This window comes from Takifugu flavidus, chromosome 3 (assembly GCF_003711565.1).
Source record: "Takifugu flavidus isolate HTHZ2018 chromosome 3, ASM371156v2, whole genome shotgun sequence".
Lineage (NCBI taxonomy): Eukaryota > Metazoa > Chordata > Actinopteri > Tetraodontiformes > Tetraodontidae > Takifugu > Takifugu flavidus.
Window position 1 is genome coordinate 17,093,357 of NC_079522.1, and position 24,968 is coordinate 17,118,324.

Genomic DNA, 24,968 nt, shown 5'->3' on the forward strand with positions numbered 1-24,968 from the left:
GGGACACCAGCCTCAAATTGTCAATTCAACACAGACAAATTCTTTTTTGTTGTTGTTTAATTAAAACTCAGGCTTTTTTGGGAGTCATCATCAAGAATTCCTAATTTCACACTAATTAATATTTATTTATTTTTATCTTAAGTTGGTTATTTTCTGCTATGAGAAGTTCTGGAACTCATTGTATGTCCAGAAAATTTCAGTTCCAATAGAAGAGAGGGAAATTCCAGAGTTGAATCCAGTGACGTTTAATGACGCTTCTGAGGTTTAATGAGTCATAGCGCACGAGGCGATGTGTAAAATAATAGCAACGGCCGTGTGAGTGATTCACATCCAAAGAAATGTCTCAATTCAAATTAGCTGCAGGTGGAGCAGCACCAGTTTTCTGGTCTAAGCAGGTGCCTGAGCTCCGTACGCAGCCCCCCCACAACTTTAAATGCAATTCTCCACTCAACACAGTCACTGGGGAGCAATCAGACTCACCACACAAGAGCTCATGAACAGCCTGGAGGGAGCATTTTAGCTGATTTTAAAGTGGGGTGTGATCTTCAGTCATAAACGTGCAGAGAATATCTGCCTGAGAGACAACTGGCCCGAGTTTAGCCATGCTTTTACCCGGAATAAACCCTCAGTGAATCAGGAGCTTCATGTGTCTGAAAAAAGATGTGGATATAAATAAAGTTTTAGGTCACTCAGGTAAAAAAATGGAGCTTTTAATTTGCACGCTGTGGACCACAGAGTATGAAACTGTAAAAACCCAGTTTGACTGCAGATGGGACTGGACTCATTTAGAAAGATACTAAAGATACGAAGCTGCTCTTTGATTGGAAATGTGGCTCCAGGCAGTAGGGGAGCGACGAGGAAGGGTGACCTCAGAGAGCGGGAGGAGTTCAAGCAGCACAAACACAGCAGTATGGTACGGAGAGAAACCAGGTCGACATATCTCGTCCCCCGGGCTCGGTTTGACTTTTATTCTCTTACGAGTCTGTCTGTGTCAGCTCTCCTGCTTCATCACAGATCACCCGAAAACAAACTACGGGGCACTGTGGCGTAACAGCAGGAGCCAACTCTTTTTAAGAATGCAACACTCCTGTAGTTGAACAAGTGTTCCCACCACCCCGGTGGGAATTTGCTCCACACCACTGTACAGGTGCTACAAAAACAGGCCCAGCTCCACGTTCCTGCCTGTAGCCGTGGATAACTGCGGGGTCAGCCTTCCCCACTTCAGGCGTGGTTCTCATGACCAGCCTCAGGTTCCAAACAGAACAAAGCCAGTAAGTCACTTCTGTCCCGAACTCACCTCTCAGCACTCACAACAAGCATCAAATACAGATTTCTGCATCCAAGAAGATAAATCTCCCCAAAATTGATACAAACTGACCACCAACTAAACCTTTTTTTTCCCTTTGCAGGTTCTTGCATGTAGCTTGTTTTATAAGTAAGAGAAATATAGTTGTATGATTCTAGCTATACTGGGTAGCTCTATTCAGTATATGTCCAGCTTAAGAACGGTTCTAAGTGCCTTGAAAGTGACTCAAATCAAATTGAAAAATTGAATCTGGCCAGTGGGAGCTCTGTTCCTGTTCCTGTGAGCGTTATGGCCCCGTGGCACATGTTCCTCCTGCTCTGCCAGCAGCATCGCAGCCATAACTGCAGCTCCTGGATGCTTATTGACACAAGAGATGCGTTTCAGCCGCATCTTTCCGCCTTTTGCGTCACATCGCCCGCTCGCGCAGATTTCTGATTGGAGCCATCTGTCACTGCACAGGCTGTGTAAACCCGCCGCACATATTTATTCTTTACTCCAGGATCATGTCATGACTGAAATGCTAATCGCTTCAAAGTGCTGCCACACTTGGGTAATGTGCAATCATTCTCAGAACCGCGAAGGGTCACGTCGACGGAGACGCAACTTTCCACAAATGATCCCTCAAAAACGACTGGTCTCCTTTGCTGTAGATTTTGTGCGTTTAAAATACAGCCAAGTTTGAGAACTGTAATGCAGGTAACAGCCCAATAGATAGTAGAATAGAGTTTATTAATTAACATTTCATTCGTTTTTTAGGCAGTGGGCAGTGGGGCTGAGTCAGTCACCAATTTCTGTGACCTCAGGAGAAACAATGTGAACTGAGTTTTCTTTTCAACGTACATTTGTTTGCGACGCACAGAACCGTCCTTATTAATGAAGTGAAGAACGGAGCTGTCTGCCTCGCCTCGAAGCGGAAAAGAGGTTAATGTAAGTTGTCCCCAGGCTGTGTGTGAGCATCAACAGAGCATCACAATGGCCCGAATAATGAATGGTCAGCACGATAATGATGGACTCTGACGTTCCATGAGCGCGCTAGTAACAATGCTCTGTGAGGTGAAAAACTGGAGCGGAAGGCGCTGAAGATAAGGCCGTCGTAGGGGATCCACCGGTTTATTTTTCTTTGCCATTGTGAATAATATCGAGATAAGTTAAAGGTTTTATGTGGATGTGGGTGGAATTCAAAACGCCGTGACGACAGTCCAAAAGTTGTTTTGTCCTCTGATGACTCCTGGGATTCCACACCCACTGATTCGGGGATACATGGGAGGTTAGCAAACGTGTGTGTATGGACGAGGACGAGTGGGACGGTAAAACAAGCTGTGTGTCTGTCCGTGGACAGTGTGAGGAGAGAGCTGTGTCTTCCAGGCACCGTGAGTTGATGCAATCTGTGGGATCGGCCTGCAGATCTGGGCCAGCTCTAATTATTTGTGCTTCGGCTATTTATTCATTTATTTATTTATTTACTTCTTTATTTAGATCGAAACAGAGGTTGCAACTAGGTTGTTTATAGGATTCTGGGATTTCCGGGCTCATTAAGGGGAGGGAACCTTTTTGCTATGAGCTGACCTTTGCACTGACCAGCGCTTTGACAGAAGATTGTTGCTTATATGACGATTGAGGCGTCTAATGAGATGTCGGAAAAGTCGAAAATCCAAATTTGTTATTCAAATATTGCCCAGACTTTCTGAAACGGCACCGAATGTTTTTGCACCACACCACACACACACACACACGCGCGCGCGCGTGCGTCTGAAACACATAGAAATGAGATAAATCATTCCCAGAGCAGAAGTGGTTCTACCATTCTTTCCATTTCTCCTTTGATTTCCATCACAGTGGGAGCTTTGTTCCTTCCATCATGGTTCATGGGGTGTGCTGCATGTGTACTGGGTGTAATAATATGAAGTATTTAATGGCTGCTGATAGCTTTTTGAAGTGTGACATATTTCCCCTGCTCCCCCGCCTCTACTCTCAGGGTTTATAGGACTGGGAAGTGCGCTGATTGATGGCGCGCCTGCGACGCCCGTGAACAAACGCTGCATCGCACTTTGAAGATGACTCTCAACCCTGGCGCGCGCTGCTCTGTCCAAACATGGCAGAGACAGAGGATCTGGGTCACCGACACGTTTCCTTTCGCTGTGCTCCAACACCGGGTGACGTGACTGCCAGCACGTTCCACTGTTACGGTGGGATGGACCGTTTGTAGTCACCGTAGCGGCGATGTGAAACGGGCAGTTCGAAGATCGGCGTCACCTTACAAACTACCTGCAGTAGTTTGCTTGGTTTGCTCGGTTTGCTCTGCTTGTGTGATTTGGTGGATCGGGGATGTTGAAACCCAGTCCACAATCCATCCAGGTTTTAAAACAGCTCTCACCAAGGCCAGATGGGACCCAGGTGAAAGAGCTGGTTTACTTCCTCGGAGGCCCGGGACACCCGAGCCGAAGGTTGTCTGGATAGCTGATAACCACACAAGATAATGGTGTTTACATTAGCTGTGCTCTGCAGAGCAGCGCGGCCACGTTCACTGCAGCTTTGTGTTACAGGCTCGCGTCACCTTTTTGGGATAACGAGAGGTGCGTTCGCCGACTAGCCTGTAAAACTTAATGGCAGGGTGGCGCAGAAAAGGGGCGTAGCTGAGGTGAAGCATGTAGGTGATGGTTCAGGGATTGTTCCATATCCTGGCCTAATTAGGGCCAAGTAAGTAACAGGAGCATGCATTTACAGGTGTGTAATTATACAAAGATATGCACTTTGGGCCTATTTCAGCGTGATGGTGCAATGAGGGTATAAAAATAGAAAAACTCAAGTACCTAGAGATGAGGTTATTCACCTGACAATCCCAACAGCATCTCCTGGACAGATGTAGGAATTTCAATGTTCTGCACCGCAGCTTAAATAGGAGCCACGGAGCTTGCAGACATCTCCATGTAATTTTTGCGGCTAAAGAGAAACCAAAAGCGCCGTCTTTCGCGCATGCTGGCTGACCGGAGCACAACAGGTCAGCCAGCATGCAGAAAGGCCCGAGAAAAGCCAGGACATCCCAGTGAAAAGAGAAGCTGACACGTGGTGTAAATCCAGGTCAGGACGTGTTCTCTGATGAGTCTTATTTAAAAAGGGTTCCAAGGGATGTCTGGCAGAGGATTACAAGGTCAACTCACATTTTACACCTTGGCAACTCAGTAAGATGATATAGTTGCTTCCAAGCTGACGGCACGAGTCGCGTTCCTTGATCTCAGAGAGAGAGGCGATAGAGGAACCAATGGGGTGGTTGCCAATAGCAGCCAAGGCTGCTGCGTTTTAACGTAATGAACGAGCTCCCTTCTAAATCCATGCACATATTAACTTACACATTATAATCTGCAAGACTGCGTCATGTCAAGTGTCCAAAAAGTACAAAGCTGATCAACTGAGGTCTCGGCTGCTTTCAACTACTTCAAACAAGCATCCAAAGTTCTTCACTTCAGTGATCCTCTTTAATGCTCCCTCAAGAAGCATTAGCTTAGATCCTCGCAGCCTTGGAATTATAGCCAGGATATCAGTACACATCGTTAATGATTTCAACATGCGTGTATCTGGGGGGCTCATCGCCACAGATTTTCACCTATTTTAAGAGCTGCGATCATTACGGCTTCGACGGGCCTGCAGAGGTATTGAGCCCACGATGCCGGAGTTCCTTTTTTTTTTTTTATTTCTTTCTTTTACCAGTTCTAATCAACTGAACATGTCTCCCAGAAACATAAACGTTATCCTTCAGTTAAAGCTGATTCCAGGTCCAAACATATCACTGACAGCTTTGCATTAAAAAGAAATAAATCCACAAAGACGCCAAAAATAGCACCAGGAGGAAGGCTCACATCTGCGGAGGAACACACTTTACACATGGTTTATACAAGACAGCAGCTTTTTACTCTCATTCACCAAAGCGGTGGAACAAACATCACCCACAAGCCCATCGCTGCGACTTTTAGTCAGAATCAGCTTTTGGTTCGTTCGACTGGCCTGTATTCATAATTTAGGAGTCAACGCCGAAGACTTCGGTATCCCAGTCCTAAACCAGTTCCAGTACCAGTTGTTGGTGTTCAGCGAAGTGTGCGTGCACCGCGGCGTGCCCGCTGCCGCGTTGGAGGCGAAGGAGCGCCATACAAGGAGAAGTCATGCAGCAGGAACAGGCTATTATTTCTTTAGTGAGCTGATATTTACAACACCGTCAGCATAATTTAGAGGCCCATGTTTGAGCACACTGGATCCACTGGGTTTTTTTTAGAAATGCCCATCTCAGACCTAAGAAATGACTCCTATTTTCTATCTTTCATTATCAAATTTGCTTCTACTTGCGTCAGATGATGGACGAAAACGGTTTCTTTTATCGTGCAGCTTCTCTCTCCCGTGCAGGCTGGAAGATAAAGTCACTTTCCCTTCCAATGCAATATTTTTAACTGCCATATGCAGCCAGCACTGAAGTTTGATTTGTGACCAGCATTTGGTCCCCATCTGCTTTGGAAAACCAGAGATTAGCGTTGGTATTGAAGCGAGGGGACTGTAAGGCTGGGGCATTACACAAAGAAATGAAGGGTCGCGCCAAAGCGGAGGCTCAGAAGTCTCGTGGTACCATCCATCCATCAATCCAATGGCTGCCCTCTTTGGATTAGCAATCCATCGATCCTGTCGGAACGGATCGAGGATTTAAATGCAGACTGGGAAAAAGTGACGCTGCTTTTCTATTTCGGAGTTTCCTGACAGTGGGAATTCTCCGTCACTAACACAGAGGCTAAATTATTCCCCTTAAACACTTGGTGTCACATTTAGGAGCCATTAATGTTTTTGGCCTTCACTTTTTTGTATAAAATGACGCTGTGCTCTTTACGTTACGCCTCTGAAGTGTCCCTGTTCGTGCAGGCAGAAACACTTAAGGAACTGGGATGCCGAACGCTTCCTTGCCTAAATAATACAGCATGTTTAAGTCGGAGAGAGGCGACAGTGCTGGTGTCAGATTTGATAGTGTGGGAGCGGTGACAAGGCAGCGGTTTCAGATAAAGAATCAACCTCTCAGAGAAAGAAAGAGCTCCGCAAATATATCCAAAAATGTAAACCTGGATTTGTAGAAACGTTGACCTCATCGTGATCCGCTTTAATCCTTTTCTCAGAAAGTTATGCTATTGTTACTTGTCTATATAATTTGATATCATTAAAAACTGAAGTGCAGCTGCCCGATTTGAATCAGTCCCATAATAGTCCACAGATAAAGCCCATTCTTAAAACTCACCTTCTTTTGAACTTGATGCTTATGTGGGTATTATTTTCCAGCACTTGTGCTCTGACTGTTTTCTGTTGCAGCTGTAAAGCACTTTGGTCAAGTTTTGTTTATTTATATGAGATTTAAATCAAGCCGTAAATCTTGGCTTGATTCTTGCAGTTTTACAAACAGCTGCTCTGTATCTAGTTAAGCCCCAAAAATATTGGCAAATTGACAAATATAGGCAAATATATAAAAAAATTCAGAAAAGCAATGATGGTATGAATTCATTTTGAAGAATATGGATATTTCATGCCTTTATGGCTGCCCTTGTACCGTTAATTCTTGAAGATGCTAACGCTTTTTTCTGTTAGGTGATGAAAGTAGCTGTTAGCCACGGGAGCCCGCTCGCTTCTGACTAAGATGTGAGACTTTGTGGCTGTGAGCAGCAGTTGTCTCATTTTATCCCAAGCAGTTACGCAGGCAAACACGCGAAGAGCCCCGACGTTGCTGTGAGCGGGACTCTAATTTTAGACAAACAGGATGGACTGGTGCCTAGCCTAGCAGCAGCAGGAAGATAAAGGAGCCCAGCCTTCGTGGGAACAAGTGCTTTCACAGAGGTAGGTGGAGTGCTGCCTGAGGTCTATAGATCCAAACGCGCAGTCGAAAAACATTAACGCTGGTTGAAACGTTGATACGTCACAGCCAGCTGTCCACCCATCGGTCCTGGGCCCCACATCAGCTCAATGCAATCTTCCAACCTGCCTTTGTTGAATATTTCATAAATCAAGCTGGTGAAAGTCTACAGAAGGTTAACAAATAAATCAAAAATTCTTTTTAAAAAAGAATGCATGAGTCTGAAACAATGGTGCAGAGGTCTGAGTGTAAGCAAGTTCACAAATACCTTCTGCTTCATTATAAATTACACAAACGAGCTTCCCCCAGCTCACATGCACTCCCTCCGCCCATCCCCCACCCGCCCATATGCTGACAAAGTTTCTATGGTGAGGTTCAAGTGTTAAAGAGTTATCGTGGCATTCCTGGACACACACACACACACACACACACACACACACACACACACACACACACACACACACACACACTGGGGAGGTCAGTTAATGCTCCCTTGCTCAATGAGACAAAGCAGCCCAGAGGAGCTGTCCTGCAGCTACAATGCAGCCAGTCTTCCCTTCTTGGAGCTCATCATTGCCTCAACCATCCATTTGAAGCTGCACGAGGATACTTGCTACATTACATAATTTATCCTTGTGTCAGATGTAGGGCAGCCTGATGTAAATACAGCTGTGCATAAAAGGATTGTTATTTTGGGGTTCTACGAGGCAAAACACAAGAAAGTGAAGGCAAGATGACCTGGAACAGTGAAGACAAACTGGAGAAATTCTTAATTTGTGAATCAAATTTGATCTGATACCCAAAAACACGAGTGAATTGTGAGACAGTCAAGACAGGTTTGAGAGAAAGGAGGCAGTAAAAGAGAGGAGCTGCCTGAATAAATTGTTTATGGTACACAGGCTCCTGGAGGATGAAGCTTTGGGCCTCAATAAAGCTTCTCTAATAAACCCACTGACATCATCATTTCAGTTCAAAAATGAGTAGCGAATAATTATTATTAATAACTGGTGAAACTGGTTATAACTTGCACTCTGAGCCTGATATGACTCCCGCTTTATTCTCTCTCTATCGTGCACTAACTAGGGTGCATGCTTTTTAAAGGGCTACCCAAATGCTAACGAGGACCACTTTGTGGTCCCACACGAGGAGATAGACGTGACATTTATTTATCAGTTAAAGAAAACAACGTTCCACCTGGAACTTATTCATTATGCGACGCTATGACATCATTTAAGTGCGCCGGCGTGTCTGAATGCAACATTTCAGGTTATCAGTAAGTAAATAAGGAGTCCACTCAAGCCTGCTATGTAGGGAGCAGGAAGTAGGGAGTAGGGAGCAGGGAGTAGGGAGTAGGGAGCAGGGAGTAGGGAGTAGGGAGTAGGGAGCAGGGAGCAGGGAGCAGGGAAGGAGTGGGCGGCTTCAGACGCAGCACTGACATCTTTGGGGTGCCTTTTCCCTCCGATGCTGCTTTCCACTGACACTGGCTGGGTAAAATGAATTTTTGATAAAGTGGAACTCGTTAATTTCTAAAAATAATTCAAGGGGGGGAAAAAATCCGTCATAAAACAAACAACAAAAGTCAGATTTTAGAGGAAAAAGCAACTTGGCACATCGTTATAAATGATATCTACCCCACTAGTGTAAAGTACAAGAAAATAGCAATTACTGATAGAAAGTACTTCCAAAATTTCTAAAGCCTTGTTCCTGATTAAAAGCTTTTCAGTTTTCAGATAAATATTTTCCACTTATGCCTCCCTGTGATCCCAAATGGGAAAAAGCGGTCAGGAAAGAAAGAAGAAGAAAGAATGCTCCTCCTAAATGAGATGAAATGAAGCAGTAAAGCAGCCATCCCATATGTTATATGTATACGTAACAGGAACAGATGCAGTGTTCCAGTTTAACTACCCCACATCTGGGCTGCACGCTGATCTCCACCCTGTGTTGGGGCCCCGTGGCCCCTGAACTGATAACTGCAGTGTTGATGCTACAGTCTGTGGAATGAATAACAGTCACATGATCCATGTGACACCTTGTGTTTAGTTACTCTAGAAACAGATACACACCTCTGATGGGGAATATTACGCTTTACACACACTGGCTTAAACCCTTTAACTGGGCACCACAACCAAACACAAATGGGTGGAGTGGATTCACATGTATCAATACTGCAGTATATTATGATAAGCGTCTGAAGCAAAGCATCATGGGTAAGGGGCAGAACTGCTTTGCAGCAGTTCTCAGTTATGTCACAGGGAGACAAAATGCTGATTTTTGCATTTTGTTTATATGTTTTTTGACATGACTTTTCAGCAGACTGACCTCCAGCTGTCATTGACATAACTGTGTGTGTGTGTGTGTTGGATGGGCCAGGGTGTATTCCTGTCTATCATTCGTTGCCTCCTCTCCACACCATTTATGGATAAGAAGGGACATCACAGTTCCAATGACACATTATAGAAAAAGCGGCAATGCTGATCAAGCCAAAAAGACAAAATGAAAAACATTAAGCATTTATAACCTTGATCAAAACTAATCCCTGAGCTCTAATGAGATGGAGGTTATTGGTTCACTCCTGTGTTGTTGTCCTTGAGGGAGAGTCCATCCCCAGATTCGCTCCCAAATGTGAATTTTTTGGTTAAAATTTTAAAAAAGAAAAACCCTAAATCACTTGTTATTGATCTGATTGACGACATGGGTAGCGTAGAAGATGCGTTTTCATGAAAAATGGTCATTTTGGGAGTTTAATCCAATTTAAATAGCCATGATTTCAGCGTTTTGACTCGTGTTTCCTTTTCCTTTCATGACTGCAGCAGCGTCACCACCGTGGATTTGAGGCAAACATCAGTGACGATTACAAAGCAGATGAGAAAATGTGTCCCCTCTGGTTCGCTCCAGGGAGGGCGGTTTGTCTCGTTGCGCTGCTGAATTTTTCTGTTTGAATTCCCTGTTATGTGGAGCGAGCCCTCGAGCTAAGACACACTATAGTCGGGGTCGGGACAGGCACCACCAAATGTGCCGTACACCCAGAAGGGGAAGCGGAGAAAACAAATATCCTGAGCTGGAGTTTGGGACGTAAACAGCAGCGATGCGACAGAGTAAGACGTCACGTTAGGATGTATCACAGAAGGCTTCATGGGAGTGTTGACGCACACCTGGAGGGCCGAGAAAACTGGGCCAAATGGACCCTGAGAGAGAACGAGCCAATCAACACCGCCGCTTTCTTTTCCATCACAGCATGAGATGAGAGAACAAGTGGTTGGATGGAGGGAGAATTGAGAGATTAGGGTGTTAAAGAGGTGTAAAAATGAAACCCAAGAGAGTGAATGAGGTTTCAGCTCATCTGCATTTCTAATGAAGAGAGTGAAAGCGACAGAGGAGAGGAAGCAGAGCCACGGGCGGAGGAAACAAAATAAAAACCCTGGAGTGGGAGCAAACGGAGCTGCCGCCCAGTGTGCTGACGCTTTGACCTGGGATGGAGGGGAAAAATAAATGGGACCCGCATTAGTTGCAACTCTGAGGAGGAACGTGAGAAAACCTCCTCGGCCCGAGCGCGCCTTATTTTCAGTGACATGAATATGATTGGATTTTTGTAGGCGGCTGCAGGCCGACACCCTAATCATTATGTTAGACATCATTCTAAGACAAATTCAGCTCATTAAGCTGCCTATAAAATTGAAATATGGAGGGGAAATTAGCAAAATCTGAAAGAAATTACAGAAAAATCTTTGAATATTTAATTTTGAGACCCCATAAAATCAAATGAAATGATTGAAATGGTGCCATTTTACACAGCGACCGGTCGACACCCCCCCAACACAACGACAGCAGCAGGCGCTGAAAATTCAGGTAAATAAAGGTGAATCAAAAGAGAATAACACCAAGATCCCAGCAGGGCCAAACTTCTCATTTGGCGAGGTGGCAGCCACAAACGTTAGGATCAGCGTGTGTTATTTTTTCCAGTGATTATCATCATCAGGTGGTGCTGGGGCCCATCCCAGAAATCACAGGCTGAGAGGCAGGAATACACCTGGAGCAGATCTGCTGCGTCCAACTCCTTATGCAAACAGGAATCCAACCATCAGTTATCTGCTTCCTCTCCCGTGGTTTAGTTAATTTCAGAAGGAGTGGTGCGAAGGTCATCGGTTCAATCCCAAACCTCCAAACAAGTGCAAGATTCAGAACCCCAAATGGGGGGAGAAAAAACAAAAACAACAGTCATTTTCAACAACAAAATAAGAAAGCAGCAAGGCATTTACAGAAAAAGATAACTTACAAATCTATTTATTTAAAAAAAAAGCCATCACAAGTCATCACCGTCATAAAATGACAAAATAATGAAAAGACACTGAGAAGGTCTCGCTCAGGCATGTCCAACAACATGTTCAACTTTAGCAGAGCCCTGTAAGTCACCTGTGATAGTGAATGATTTTATTAAATTATTAATGATAGTGGCAAAACATTTTGGATGCTGCAACTGCCTCTTTCATGCACGTCCCCAGGGAGGTTTACACGAGGACGACTGGTCGCCAGCAAAAGACCAAAGACACATTGCGACTCAGCCAAAACATGACTTTTTCCCCACTGCGGTGTCCTGGCGAGTCTTGCAGCAGATGGTGTCATATTTTACAGCCGTCATCAAAGATATTTATAGATTTGGGCTTTTAAGAATTGATTATATAATAGTTTGAATTCTAAACTGGTAACACGTGTCCTGGAACCAGAACCTTTGCATTATGTTCATAACTATGTAACTTATCGACCAAAACCCAGTGAGATGGGGAGGAAATGCAGCCTGGCACCTCTCTGCCTCCTACTGGGATTGGACAGAACCCCCCCCCCCCCGTCACTGTTGTGGTAGAAACTGAGAGCCTGGCTCTGCACAGTCATCGCTTCACAACTCATTCAGCAGCACAGGAAACCCACAGATGTCAGTGGCCCCACGTGCTGCGGAGACCCGACGGTTTTCAGGCAACAGCACTTTTCCCATCTGTGGATCCCGGTTCCGTCTGTGGCCGGCCCAATCTGACAGACGTGCAATCACCCAACACATATTGCTATACGGGTATACGTATATCACGACTGTATATCGGTATCGACTGATATACATGTATTTTTAGCAATTGAACTCCCAAAGATTAGTTTTAAATTGTCAAATTTATTAAAAAAATACTGTTGTGTTTGTGCCTTGAGGCCATTTCATTGATATAGTCATGATTCTATATTAAATTTGATCTTTAATTGTAATCTGTAGTTTCTAAATGCTTTTTAATATCATCTGTAGAATTTTCAGGCTTCCTGCCTCACAACCACTTGTCTCTGCGGGCAGGTTTATAAACATCATGTAGATTTCACTCATTTATCATTTGTCTGTTAGTTCAAACACGGTTAGTTTAACTCGACACATTAATGAAACGTGTACGAGAGCTACTCACAGTCTACAGTGCTTTTATATGCTACAAAGAGCCATTTATGCTAAGCCCTTCCTGAATTTAGCATATTGTCCAATTCCTGCAATGACAAATGACCCAACTGATTATTCCTATAAAAAAATAAAATAAAGCTCTGGAACATGCATGACTTGATGGTCCAAAACTCTGACTGCATTGTTACAGGACGAGTTGTCGTCACATTATGGGCATCGGTGAAAGGATGTTTCCAATGAAAAACCAAAATTCATGAGAGAGTAACCCTGCAAACAGCCCGTGATGCTCATGTGCGACATCACTCGCATTATAAAACGGCACATGCAAACTCACGGCACTCGCACAGAAACACTCACGACACATGTGACAATATTTAGAAAAGAGTGCTTCCTGTCGCCGCTGTGAGCGGCCTTCAAGTGTAATTCTGGCTTTGTGAGCTGTTGGATCAAAGATTGGCACCGTTTACCGTGTATATTTATACATCTATATCTCACACACAAACACAACGACTGCATATTTCTTGTAAAGCTTAAAAACGTCTTTTTAAAATCTCTCAATTTTCATAAAACTAGAAAATAAAGGTAAATATCGTCCGTCAGGAATACTCTGGGGTGGCAGTTCTAGTGCAAGAGCTATCGTACGGAGGGTACGCATGGACCTGACAGAGGTTAGCCGCCATGCTCTGCAGATACAGCAGAACCTGAAGGAACAGGAGCTGCAGAACTGTCCCCCACCTTTTATCAATGACCCCGAGGAACGGGGAGGAGTTGTGCTCTACAGCGAGCCTTGGCACAGTAAGAAAACAAAAAATAAAATAAAATCATCAGCCCCAGAAGGTGCTGGTCAGTGCTTCTAGATTCCCAGTGGCAGTGATGTCTCCGGAGATCCTCTAAAGAGCTCCTCACTGAGCTATAATCTAATATACGTGTTTAAAAAAAAAAAAAGCCCACTGGAAGCATCAAAGATTTGAACGATCTTCATAAAAAAAAGGAAGTCTTGAAGGCGAACCCCCCCGGCTCTGCCTTCACAGCGCTGACACACCCCCGTCCAGGCCAACAGGCGTTTCAGTCCCAGCGTCTGTCGCCCTGAAACAAGTGGGTGTCCCAGTAGTCGTTGGCGTGCCCGCTCTGCGGATGGTGTTTCCTGTGAGTGCTGCAGTGCGTCTGGGGGGGTGAAATTGTTTGTCAGTCCATCTCTAGGTCCATCAGTTTGTTGCGGGAGCGGGGAGTGTGCGCGGTGTTGCGGCAGCAGCAGTGAGCGCACACCAGTCCGAAAACCAGTGAAAACAGACCGACGCCTGAAGTTGGGGGTCGGAAACAGAACACAGCGTTAGGGTCATATGGTCATGTGCAACGTATAGAGGTGAGAGTGGAGGGCGGTTACAGTACCTATAGAAGCTGAGATGCCGTATAAGAGCGGTAACTGGAGGGATTCCCACACTGTAACAGAGGAAGATATGACGTTCAGAATGCTTGACCCAAACACACAATCGGGACCACAGTGGGGGCGATTCGCTGCTCACCGGCAAACCTCACTGTGAGGAAGATCCGAGACGAGGTCAGCTCCGCGCCTTCGGTCCAGGCTCCTGTCGATGCCGACAGGTACCAGGGCGTGGTGACGCAGTGGTACTCTCCGCTGTCGCTGGAGGAAGACACACAGTTTGGGTTGATGACTGTGCGCTGTTGTCATTTCCTTCTACAGTCACTTGTGATCATTTGCCCCAAACACTCACGTGTCTTGAGTTCCGTGTATGTTCAACAAGTATGTGTTTGTGTCCTTGCGTTCGATGGAGACGTCGCTGGATGAGTTCCGGGTTTCTTTCCTCACAACGCCAAAGCGGTCGATGCTCGCCACCTGGGTGGTCGTCTCTCCGCCGCGTAGCCGCGTGAAAAACCAACGCACCTCATAGGCAAGATCGTCTACGAATCCACAGACGGGCGTAAACATGACAGCGAATCAGTGATTTTCTAACGTTGCAGAGTAACGCGACTAAATATCTGGAAAAAATAATGTCATTATTCATAATTTACAGCAAATATTGAAGAATTCCTCAGGTATGATGCAACACACAGTAGAATCAGTACTAATAATTATATATTTAATAATACATTTGCTTAATAATGAACATATATGCTGTTTTTGACTGCTAGTAATACAAAGAAAGATTTAGTTTAAAATTCTAAAAAGTACTCCATCTGCATATTTCATGAAAATCAGGAAGTTAAATCATGATTTAGAGGAAAAGATGTGCACATTATGAGATGTCAAGTGGTGCAATAGTTTTGGCAACCGCTGTCCTGTTTACTGTCCACAGCAACCCAGTTTTACCCTGAAGACCGCAGAAGACAAAATAACATTTAGTTGAATAATAAGATTTAAGAATTAAAGACAAAAGACAGATGTGAGACACAAAGCTGGGAACAGTGAGGACAAAAGCAAGAAAAACAAACTTTGTGAAAGAAGGTGTCATCTTTGGCGGGGGATTTACGTGAGGGAGGGAGAGAGAGAGAGAGAGAAAGAGAGGGAGGGAGAGAGAGAGGGAGAGAGAAAGAGAGGGAGAGAGTGAGGGGGAGAGATAGAAAGGAAGAGAGAGAGAGAGAGAGAGAAAGAGAGAGGGAGGGAGAGAGAGAGGGAGAGAGAAAGAGAGAGGGAGGGAGAGAGTGAGGGGGAGAGATAGAAAGGAAGATAGAGAGAGAGGAGAGAGAGAGAGAAAGAGAGAGGAGGGAGAGAGAGATAGAGAGGGAGAGAGAGAAAGAGAGGGAGGGAGAAAGAGAGAGAGGGAGATAGAGAAAGCGAGGGAGATAGAGAGGGAGAAAAAACTAGTCATTAGTCTGTCAGAGAGAGAGGGACTATTAGCAGTATTCCTCCTACACACACACACACACACACACACACACACACACACACACACACCACACACACACACACACAACACACACACACACACACACACACACACCACACACACACACACACACACGCACGCACGCACGCACACCCCGTGAAGTTTTAGGCACCCTCTGTCATTTTGGATTCAAACACACGATACAGATGGAAGAACATAAAGAACATTTGTGGGCGACACAGGAAGAAAAAAGAGAGACAATAATGAGGAGAAATTAGGGTTAAAAAAGGCAGGAATGAGGAGGAAGAGTGAATGTAATGAAGAGGAGGAGAGGAGCAGGAGTAATGAATCACATCTCAATTTCTCCCTCCCTTAATGGTTTTAATATTCAAGTGCTACATCATTAAAAACCTGGAGCAGCAGCAGTAATAATAACACCGGCCTCGGCGTGAGTCCGGAACCCACTTCATATTAGCCCTCATCTGGACTCTGTGCCCCCTTATCACACCTCTTAAGGAGGTCTGCGGCGGGGGGGGGGGGGGGGGGGTAATTTGCTTCTCTATACAGCAGTATTCTTTTCTTTTTTTAAAAAGTGAATTATTGATCCTGCAGCTCCAGGCTAATTCTGGATTTCCATCCAGGTGCACCTGGTTGAAGATGGAGAGAAGAGTAAGTTGGTTCTCACAACTCTGATCAATAGTGCTGAACTTCTAATGCAGTTTGCTAATCTCTGAGTTTAAAGCCAGTTCTCAGATTCTTTTGGTTTGAATTCAATCCTACAAATCACGTTTATGAGAGGCTTCTGTTTTTGTTCCGAAGAGTCTCTGAGGATTCTGAAGCACGATCTGATGATGATGATTCCCAACAGTTTTTAGCACTCAGAAAGAAAACATTCCCAAAGAGAAAGAGGAAAGCAAGGAGTGATATTTGCCCGGTCCAGCAGAACCTGCACGTTGCAAAATGGCCTGGCAGAAATCTGTGGTTGGGTGATGTGCACGGCCAGCGGAACACCCGTGGCTGGATGGGGGTATCCAGCAAAGCTCGTTTCCCTCAGAGTCAGTTATTTAAAGTGTTCATGCAAAATGCCAGTCCACACACAATTTCCATGGACGCAACACTCCCTACATCCTGCTCCACACAAAATCAAAGAGTGAGTACATTCATTGGTGGGAAATAAGGATTTTCATCCATTTGATGCTGCGCAAGAGATGCTTGTGAAGAGCAGATGATACGTATTCTCTTTATAATGATAACTATTCTATATTCTGATATAAATCACTTGATCTGAAAAGCCGACAGTCTAAAAGGACGTGTTGGCGTCACGTGATGGCAGCAAGTTAATGATCAAAAGCACACTTTGCATAATTCTGCTGCAGTGACGTGAACCCTGCTTGCTTGTTTCAAACTGAAGGGCTATAATTAGCAAGCGGTTGCTTTTTCTCAGTTAGCCTCCATCCTTCACCATCTTTGTTCTTGACGGCGGAGAGGACGGAGAGGGAGGGGATTTAAAAGGACTTTGTCACAGAGGAGATTATTTGGTTTATCAACAGCTAGAGGCGCTCATTAATGCGAGCTTGTCGAAGGACGGGCCTGAGGAGAAATGCAAGACACACCCCCACCTCCGCCTTATAGGAGGGGATGTAGGTGCGGACCCATAGCACGACCACTCGGCATCAATATGGACTTCTAGGAACTGTATTTCTGGAGAAAGACATCAAGCGGCTTCAGTTATCCCTTGTCTTTATAAGAGGCTGCCGTTGATCACCGCTATCAGTCAACATTCATGTGCTGCTGACAGTGACTCAGCAGAAAGCTCCATGCTGTGGTGTGTTGGCGTATAAATGCTGATAAATATTGATTTTTTAAATGTTTTTGTGGCATATATGTTTTGAGTCTTGTAATTATGTCATGTACAACCACGTTTTTGGAAAACATTTGTGAAAACATTGGTGTCCCCAATTTCTAGATCGAGAGACCCTCCAAACCTAACTGAATGATAAATGGATGAAGTTCAAGCATTAGATTTTATGAAAGTTGCAGAGAGGGGAGGAATCAAAGCCGTTCTACCATTAACAATATTATTTTTAGAATTTTGACTTAATCTTTAAAATGAGCAACATCCTATATGCCTGAAACTTTTTTTTTTCTAAAATATGAGGTCCAAGTGAATGGGCCTGGACCAACAAACAGAGCCCTTGTTAGCTCTTTTCATGGGATAATAGCAGCGGGAACGGGCTCGCTGTGGACCAGATGTCCACTGAATGGAAGGTCAGGTGGTTGAATCCCAGCTCCAGCTGCATGTCCAAGTGTCTTCAAGTGCAAGAAACAGAAGCTGCGTCTGTGTCCCATCAGAAATACCTCTGGTGGAAGCCTAAATGCAAAACTGCAAGAGTAGCATCCTCTGTGGCCTGGAAAATTATGAGAATAGCCAAGCTAACACCATGTGCAAATGGAACAGCATTGTTAGCTCACATCAATAATAACACTATTTCAAGGTGTGAGGCAGCTTTAATAAGGGCAGGGCCTGTAGATGGGACGGCAGAGGAGAAACTACGGTGCAACGTAAATACAATATCTAGTCCCCGTCTGAGCTAATAAACCTAAAATGGCTGTCGGTGGAAATGAAGACAGTCTGATTGGATTTCTTGGGATTAATCCCTCGAGGAGAGTCCAGAGCATAAAACTGCCTAAAACGCACACACAAAAGACTGACAATTACCAACAGTGCCTCTAATGAAAGTATGCATGTGGTTTTTTTTCTACTCCATAAAGCAGAGCAGCTCCAGTAGAGTGGAAGTCTGAACATGATAAATCATTATTTTGGCACAGAAACAATGCAAAGTTTCCCTTGTTACATGCTACATGCAAACAAATAAACAAATGATAAGTTCACTTTGTATTCTTCAGTTTTCCTCTCATATTTATTGATATTTTCTGCATTTCCACATGTGCACCGTTTCTTTTTTGGCAAGAATGTCACCATCAGTGGGGACCACGAGCTTGTCTGTTTTTGATAATGGACTTGAGATGCATTAAAAATGATGGCAGTACTTTCTACAGCAGCCATGTGTGGATCATGGCTCATTGTCTAAATGCTATAAATGGAGCTGCATCACATTTTACTATTAAATATTTGCAGATATGGAAAGAACTGGTCCAGAAATGAGCGTGCAGACTTCCTGATTGACACCTTTGTCAGCCATCTGGGGGTGCCTCCTGCTGAGCATTCCCGATGTAAAAGCCAAACTGACACAAGCCTCCCAGAGTGAAGTTATCAGGTTTTATCGCTGCACATGAGAAGCTGCTTCCCAGTGTGATCACACTGAAATCTGCCATTTTCTTTGAAGCTGTTTTTGCTCCCATCCCTGTTTAGAGTGGAGGGCCTAATGGAGTGAAAAAGATTGCACTGCGCTGTCGTCCGGGACCATCTAAACTACAAATTCAATTTGTGCTTGACTGTCACATCTCACCACAGCTCTCCCTGCTTTTAATTTTTACAGCTTTCTTCTGCTTCTGTATGGTTGTCAGCTATCAGCACCTGATTGTTACAGCAGTTTAAATATCTACAGAGGCAGAATTGGATGTTTGGAGTTCTAATAAACCTGATAATATATGCAATTTTGATGATAACTCCTAGTGAATGGCAGTCAACACACCTGATTTTAAGCCTGGATGGATACAGAGAGTCACCTAAAATAAACCCAATAGTTCCTGAGGCCTGACTCACATTACCACTGACCAATCTTACCATTTGGAATGCAAATGCTTGAATGAAGCTTCCCTAGCACCAGTCAGAACATCACAGATTCCATCAACTTCCTGGCCTCACACTTAATACACCTTCCCAACCCCCCCCCATCTGTCCAGTCAGTTCAACAACGATAATCTACTCTTTTTTATCGCGCTACTTTGTTAGAATTCACAGACTTCCTCCTCCTCACTATCTCTTTGGGAAACTTTGCATGGGGTTCCCAAGCCACTCTTCCTCTCCTATTCACTCTCCTCACTCAAACGCTCTTTTCCCCTGCCTCTCCCCATTCACTGCTACCTCTCGTCGCTCTCTCCAGATCGCCGACTATTCTTCCTCTACCTCGTTCTGTCTCCCCGGCTGGCTAACGGAGCGTGAGATTGGGTAATTAACGGCTGCCTGTTGGCCCTGCAAAGACAGCTGGGTAATTTGGTGAGAGTGGAGGAGAGGCTGAGGAGGAAGTAAGGAATGGAGCAATAGAAAAGAAGGATGGATCATACTGTGATGGTACTTCTAAATCACTTGTTTTTGGACAGTTATTAGTTTTGCTTTAAAGGTCAAAATAATGAAATGTCTTTTAGAATTCCATTCCAATCTAACAAAAGTTGTTTACAAAGCTTAAAATTAAATAGCCTGCAGCCATGGTTACATGATGGAAGTAAATCGAACCAAAAATGGGAAATACATCCAAATAAAACTCATGTAAACATGTTGACTGTTAAAACTTATTCTGATTGATAGCTTGATGCATGTACAGATATGTTTTAATAGGATCACTTACTTTACTGCTCAGAATTAGCAAAATCACATTGTGGAAGAAAATTCACATGTTAATGTCGCGAATGTCTGTTAAAGGAAAGTTGGCTTTTACACTCCTATGCACAACTGGATTGAACTGGTTGTTAATCTTGTTCCAGTGAATCTGTGTTCATTTAAACATGCCTGGCTGACCTTTACTATGATGCAACTTTGCAAGTCACATCAATGGTAAGATCCTAGAAGGATTCTGTAGAGGGAGAAACTAATTGCCTGAATAGACGTTACCTCACAAAAATGAAGAAGCTGGAGCCAGTTTGTAAGAGATGAGCCAAGTGTAACAAACTAAACCTGCATTGGATTTCACATTGATTAAACTATTTTAATGTATCTCTGTGTGGCCAGATGGGCTATGACTTTTCTTCATGCGGATCTTTCAGGAGGCTGCAACTGCAAAGAGGAGTATATATCATCTGTCCATGGCAATATCTGGACCTTCTTGGACAATGCGACCACCTCCATGACCATCACCATCAGGCCAAACCAGAACCGTTGGCTGAATGCAAAGGTGTGCTCCATGCTGAGACCCCAAGACGCTGCTTTCAGGGGCAGAGATGCAGCAATACTCAAAGCAGGAAGAAGGAATCGCAAAGACAGAATAAAGTCCACATATGCCTGACAGATCTAAGAGCCTTTAAAATCTCAACCCACGAGGTGAGTCAAGGGCATCAGACACATCACAGAGTACTACACAGTGCCCTGAAGACCTATAAGTCTCAATAACCTTGAATGTCTCAGGCCTAGATGGGATGGATCCTAGGCAGGCTTCTGAAGGACCATGATCACCAAAGGTTTTGGACATTTGTAACATCTCTACGTCCCGGACCAGAGTCCCACCATGCCTCAAGACATCCACAGTCATCCCTGTGCCAGAGGTAATATTCCATCTCAATGATTACTGCCCATGTGCACTCAACATCTGCCTCTATCAACCATATCAACGTAGTTGAGGACACACAGGAATACGCATACAGGCAGTCCAAAACTGACGGCATCTCTACCGTAATCCACCAGGATCTCACCCGCACAGGGAACAAAGACACCTATGTGAGGTTGTAGCTCCTGGACTTTTGTTCTACATTTCATACCATTATCGCACAGAAACTGGCATCCAAGCAGAGTGAACGGGGAACCCCCTCAATGTGTTGGGTCCTGGACTTCCAAGAACACCAACGACACAGTGGTGAATGGATTGACAATCCACAGAGATGAGACAGTGTACAGGCAGGAAGTGCAAGATCTGAAGCAGTGTTTTGGAGACAGAAAGCTCATTCTCAACACCAAAAAGATGAAGGAGTTGGCTGCGGATTTCCTCAAGTATGCCCCCACCAACCCTTTCCTCCCTCTACATCAACGGCGTGGCTGTGGAGACCATCTGTTAAACACCTAGCGGTACATCTCTGACACTGTCACCTGGAACATCACCACGGCTCTTATTAAGAAAGCCTCTATTTCCTGAGGGAGCTGTGGAGGGCAGGACTGAACACGGACGGGAGAGAAGAAGACTCCGCATCAGGTGGGACAGTCTGTACACGGGCCTGCATCTACACCAACAGATGCAGGGACAGAGCTGCCTTTATCCTCCATGGAACCACCCACCAGGAACTGTTCACACCGCTGCCTTCTGGAAGGTGGCTACGCCGCATCCAAGCAAAAAGGTCAAGGTACACACTCTTGAACGGCTCCGCCTCCACCACTGCATACGGAACAACATTGAGTCTGATGCTGCATTCCTCACTTTAACATCGTGCATACTGTATACTTTGAAACGCTGCTGCTACATCTTCCACATGTCCATACTAAATGTTTTTGCACCAATTAATTTTCTGGCTCTGTGCAATCTGTTTTTCTTTCCTCACTGATTTGCATTATTGTATAGTTTTCTATATTGAGTCATTTCCTGTTGATTGGTAAAGGTTTTGTATTTTATTGAAGGTTTTATATTTTTATTGATTAATCTTATTTTAGCTTTTTCTTATATGCTAAACTGAGACTTACTAAGTAGTATTGTGTTCATTCTGTAGTGACAATAGTCTGAATCTGATTAAACAAAAGCAGGTGTAACACTAACACGGCTCAAAGCCATGTGAAAAAGAGAAATTCTGCTTCTAGACTACCGGTATGTAAAAGTGGACAGTTAGCCATTCCTCCCAGGGTTGTTAAAGAGCTCTTGACTGTCACACTCACAGATGGGATAATAATACTGTATGGAAATGAATGATTTGCATATTCTTTGGTCTGTTTTAGCTCGAAATGACATCATATGAATTGACAATGGCAGGTGTTTGACATGAGTCTATTTTTTTCCGCCCTACAAAGCTTCATTTTCTTAGAACAGAGTGGCATGCTGTTATTTTAACAAAAGGACTACAGAGACAAATAAAAAAAAAACTTGCAGTGTGAAAAGACACAGCACTGCCAGTCAAAGTGGTTTTTTTTTGTTTTTTTTAATCTCATAAGGTGATGTCATTTCATGGCTACTGACTGGTAAGATGCTGTGTTAAGATGCTGTGTTAATTCCAAGGTTCAGGAGTGTACTGTCAGCATGATGCAGCATACAGATGCAGATAAAAGGGAAATTAAATATCACATGTACCATTCCAACAAAACTGTCCCCTTCAACTAAGTGCTTCCTATATTGTTTTATGTGCTGCACACCAATCAAGGTTAAAATCTTGGAGAGGCACACTTTTAGCCATTTTTAATGTAACTATCCTAAAGCATGCATTAGACTGCACACCTGCCATCATAGTGGTGATTCAGCAGACATGATATCTCACAGAAACGAATGTAACGAAACACTAATGTGGAGGACAACCCATTCAGGCTTCTACCATTTTTACAGTAAAGACAGGAAGGTAGAGAGAACATGGTTATAATCTTGGCTGAGAGGACAGCCAAAGTAACAGCTGACCGCTGAGGCTTCCCGATCTAAGCAAACTCACTGTGTGTTGTGCCTGTTCCTCTCCTCTCCTCTCCTCTCCTCTCCTCTCCTCTCCTCTCCTCTCTCTTTACCCCCCCCCATCAGCAGGAGGGTCCCCCTACATGAGCCTGGTCCTGCTCAAGGTTTCTTCCTGTTAAAGGGGAGTTTTTCCTTGCCACTGTTGCTTGTCTGGGGTTAGGCCCAGGGATTCTGGAAAGCGCCTTGAAACAATTTTGATTGTAAAAGATGCTATATACATAAAGATTGATTGATTGATTCCTGCTCGCAAGTCAGAGCAGTAAAACAAGCTTAACAACGTCATACATTGCAATTAATCAGCTGAGGCAAGACTCGAATTTGGCCACAAAGGTTTTCTTGGACACATATTGCAAAAAGTGTACAAATGTTTTTAAAATTCATAACAGAACAGCAATAGAAGCCTGGCCAAACCATGAGGAGATGCTAAAAAGCAATATATTGGTACCTGAAACTGAGGGGTGTGTCAAAGACCTGTCATTACGGCAAGCATTCAAGGAATGAGTGGCCAAAACGTGCAACTACTTGCAAAAGAATGCCGTCCCTGATAAATCTTCATATTTCTAACCTGGTTTACACAATCTGTGAGCAACACTTTCTGCATTTGTGTGAAGAGGAATTTAGGGGATTAACATCAGTAAATTATTTGAGACATAGTAGCATCATCAACCAGATTACCTCCGAATTATAGTCTCATCATATTTTATGGTGTATTACTGTGAACATTGAACTTAACCATTCTTAATGACTCTGGGAAACATGAATTCTGAGGAATGGGATGCCTACTTGTTCCTAGATCAGTACAAGATAAACTGTATCATAAATGCATTCTGCATTCCATATCTAAATATACATAACAATAAACTGCCTTCTGCTAATGACCCTGATATCATATAGATGGATGCTTTGTGATACTTAAAGCTAAAATATGAAAAATCAGGTAAAACGTGAGTAGAGTACTTACATTTGTTTAATTAACTATGTACATTCCAACCCTCGCTGACTAAGGAGTGAGACACCAGGGGGGAGGGGGGTTTCATGTCTGTATCGCCATCGTAAAAGCAAACTCAAACATGAAACTCATTTTTAGGAATGTCTGTCACACACACTCATCACCTTGCAAGTCATTTGCAAGTAAGGGTTTGTGTCTCATTGTCTCAGAACAATGAGCAGCAGAGGTTTTGGCAATAACAGGTCATCAAGGGTACGTGACTGAGTACCTGATGAAATCACTCTGACATACTAACTGAGGACAATACTGTACAGAGGAAGAGGGTGCAGCTTTAAACACACCCAGATTATAAAATGTAGTTAATAGGTGTTGTCCACCTGAAGTTTGGCTGTTGTCCTGACAGTCAAGAAAAAATTAACTGATGACTAAGTTCATAGTACAGTGACACGAATGATGAATTCCTACTATAAATGGAACAGGAACATCATAATAGAGCTTCCAAACTGTGCTGGGACTGGAAACTTGCAAGCAAAATGTCAGTACAGGTATTCCAAGGAAGGGAAGTATGAACTCACACACTGTGAAAACCTGAACATCAGGGATCCAGGATGAGGAGGAGCATGTAACCACGACTGAAGCTCCTTACCAAACACTCAAACTTTCAGTCATTTCAATGCTTCACACGCTAAAGAAGAGTGTAGCAAATCCTAGCTGACATGTTGATTCTTTTGCACTTTTACTGTTTCCAGCACACATCAAGATTGTCTTCAACATCTTTGTCTCTATGTAAATGTATGGGGTCTGCTGGGCCTCTTGTAACTGACAGGCTTTTCTCAGTTAATTTTACCTATTTAAATGAATGTTAAAAAAAATAGGCGAAAAAATAATACCAAAAATATATTAAACACATTAACATTTGTATCACTTTTAGATAAGACCAGGAAACATCTGTTGCACGGTTCCTGAACCTTCTTGGAAATGTTCTGGCTGCATTAATGGAATCCCTATGCAGGTGGGATTTGTAATCCTTCAGGCAAGTTCCAGGTCTCC

General features: G+C 44.0%; 1 protein-coding gene and 1 long non-coding RNA gene across 4 annotated transcripts in view; one reads left to right on the top strand and one right to left on the bottom strand.

The window, feature by feature from the left end:
* Positions 1–11,440: 11,440 nt before the first annotated feature.
* The window catches only part of LOC130522573 (prostaglandin F2 receptor negative regulator-like), a 46,333-nt gene continuing 32,805 nt past the window's right edge, over positions 11,441–24,968 (bottom strand). For all 3 annotated transcript variants that reach the window (XM_057027092.1, XM_057027094.1, XM_057027093.1), the window contains 4 exons: positions 14,331–14,517; positions 14,121–14,239; positions 13,987–14,037; positions 11,441–13,895 (listed from right to left, as the gene is read on the bottom strand). In XM_057027092.1, the coding sequence (XP_056883072.1) occupies positions 13,783–13,895; positions 13,987–14,037; positions 14,121–14,239; positions 14,331–14,517 (470 nt within the window). In that variant the 3' untranslated portion in view covers positions 11,441–13,782. The remainder of the gene's footprint in view (positions 13,896–13,986; positions 14,038–14,120; positions 14,240–14,330; positions 14,518–24,968) is intronic.
* On the top strand, positions 20,393–22,633 carry LOC130522574 (uncharacterized). Its single transcript, XR_008949649.1, has 2 exons — positions 20,393–20,661; positions 20,746–22,633. It is a non-coding gene; the product is annotated as an uncharacterized LOC130522574 (long non-coding RNA).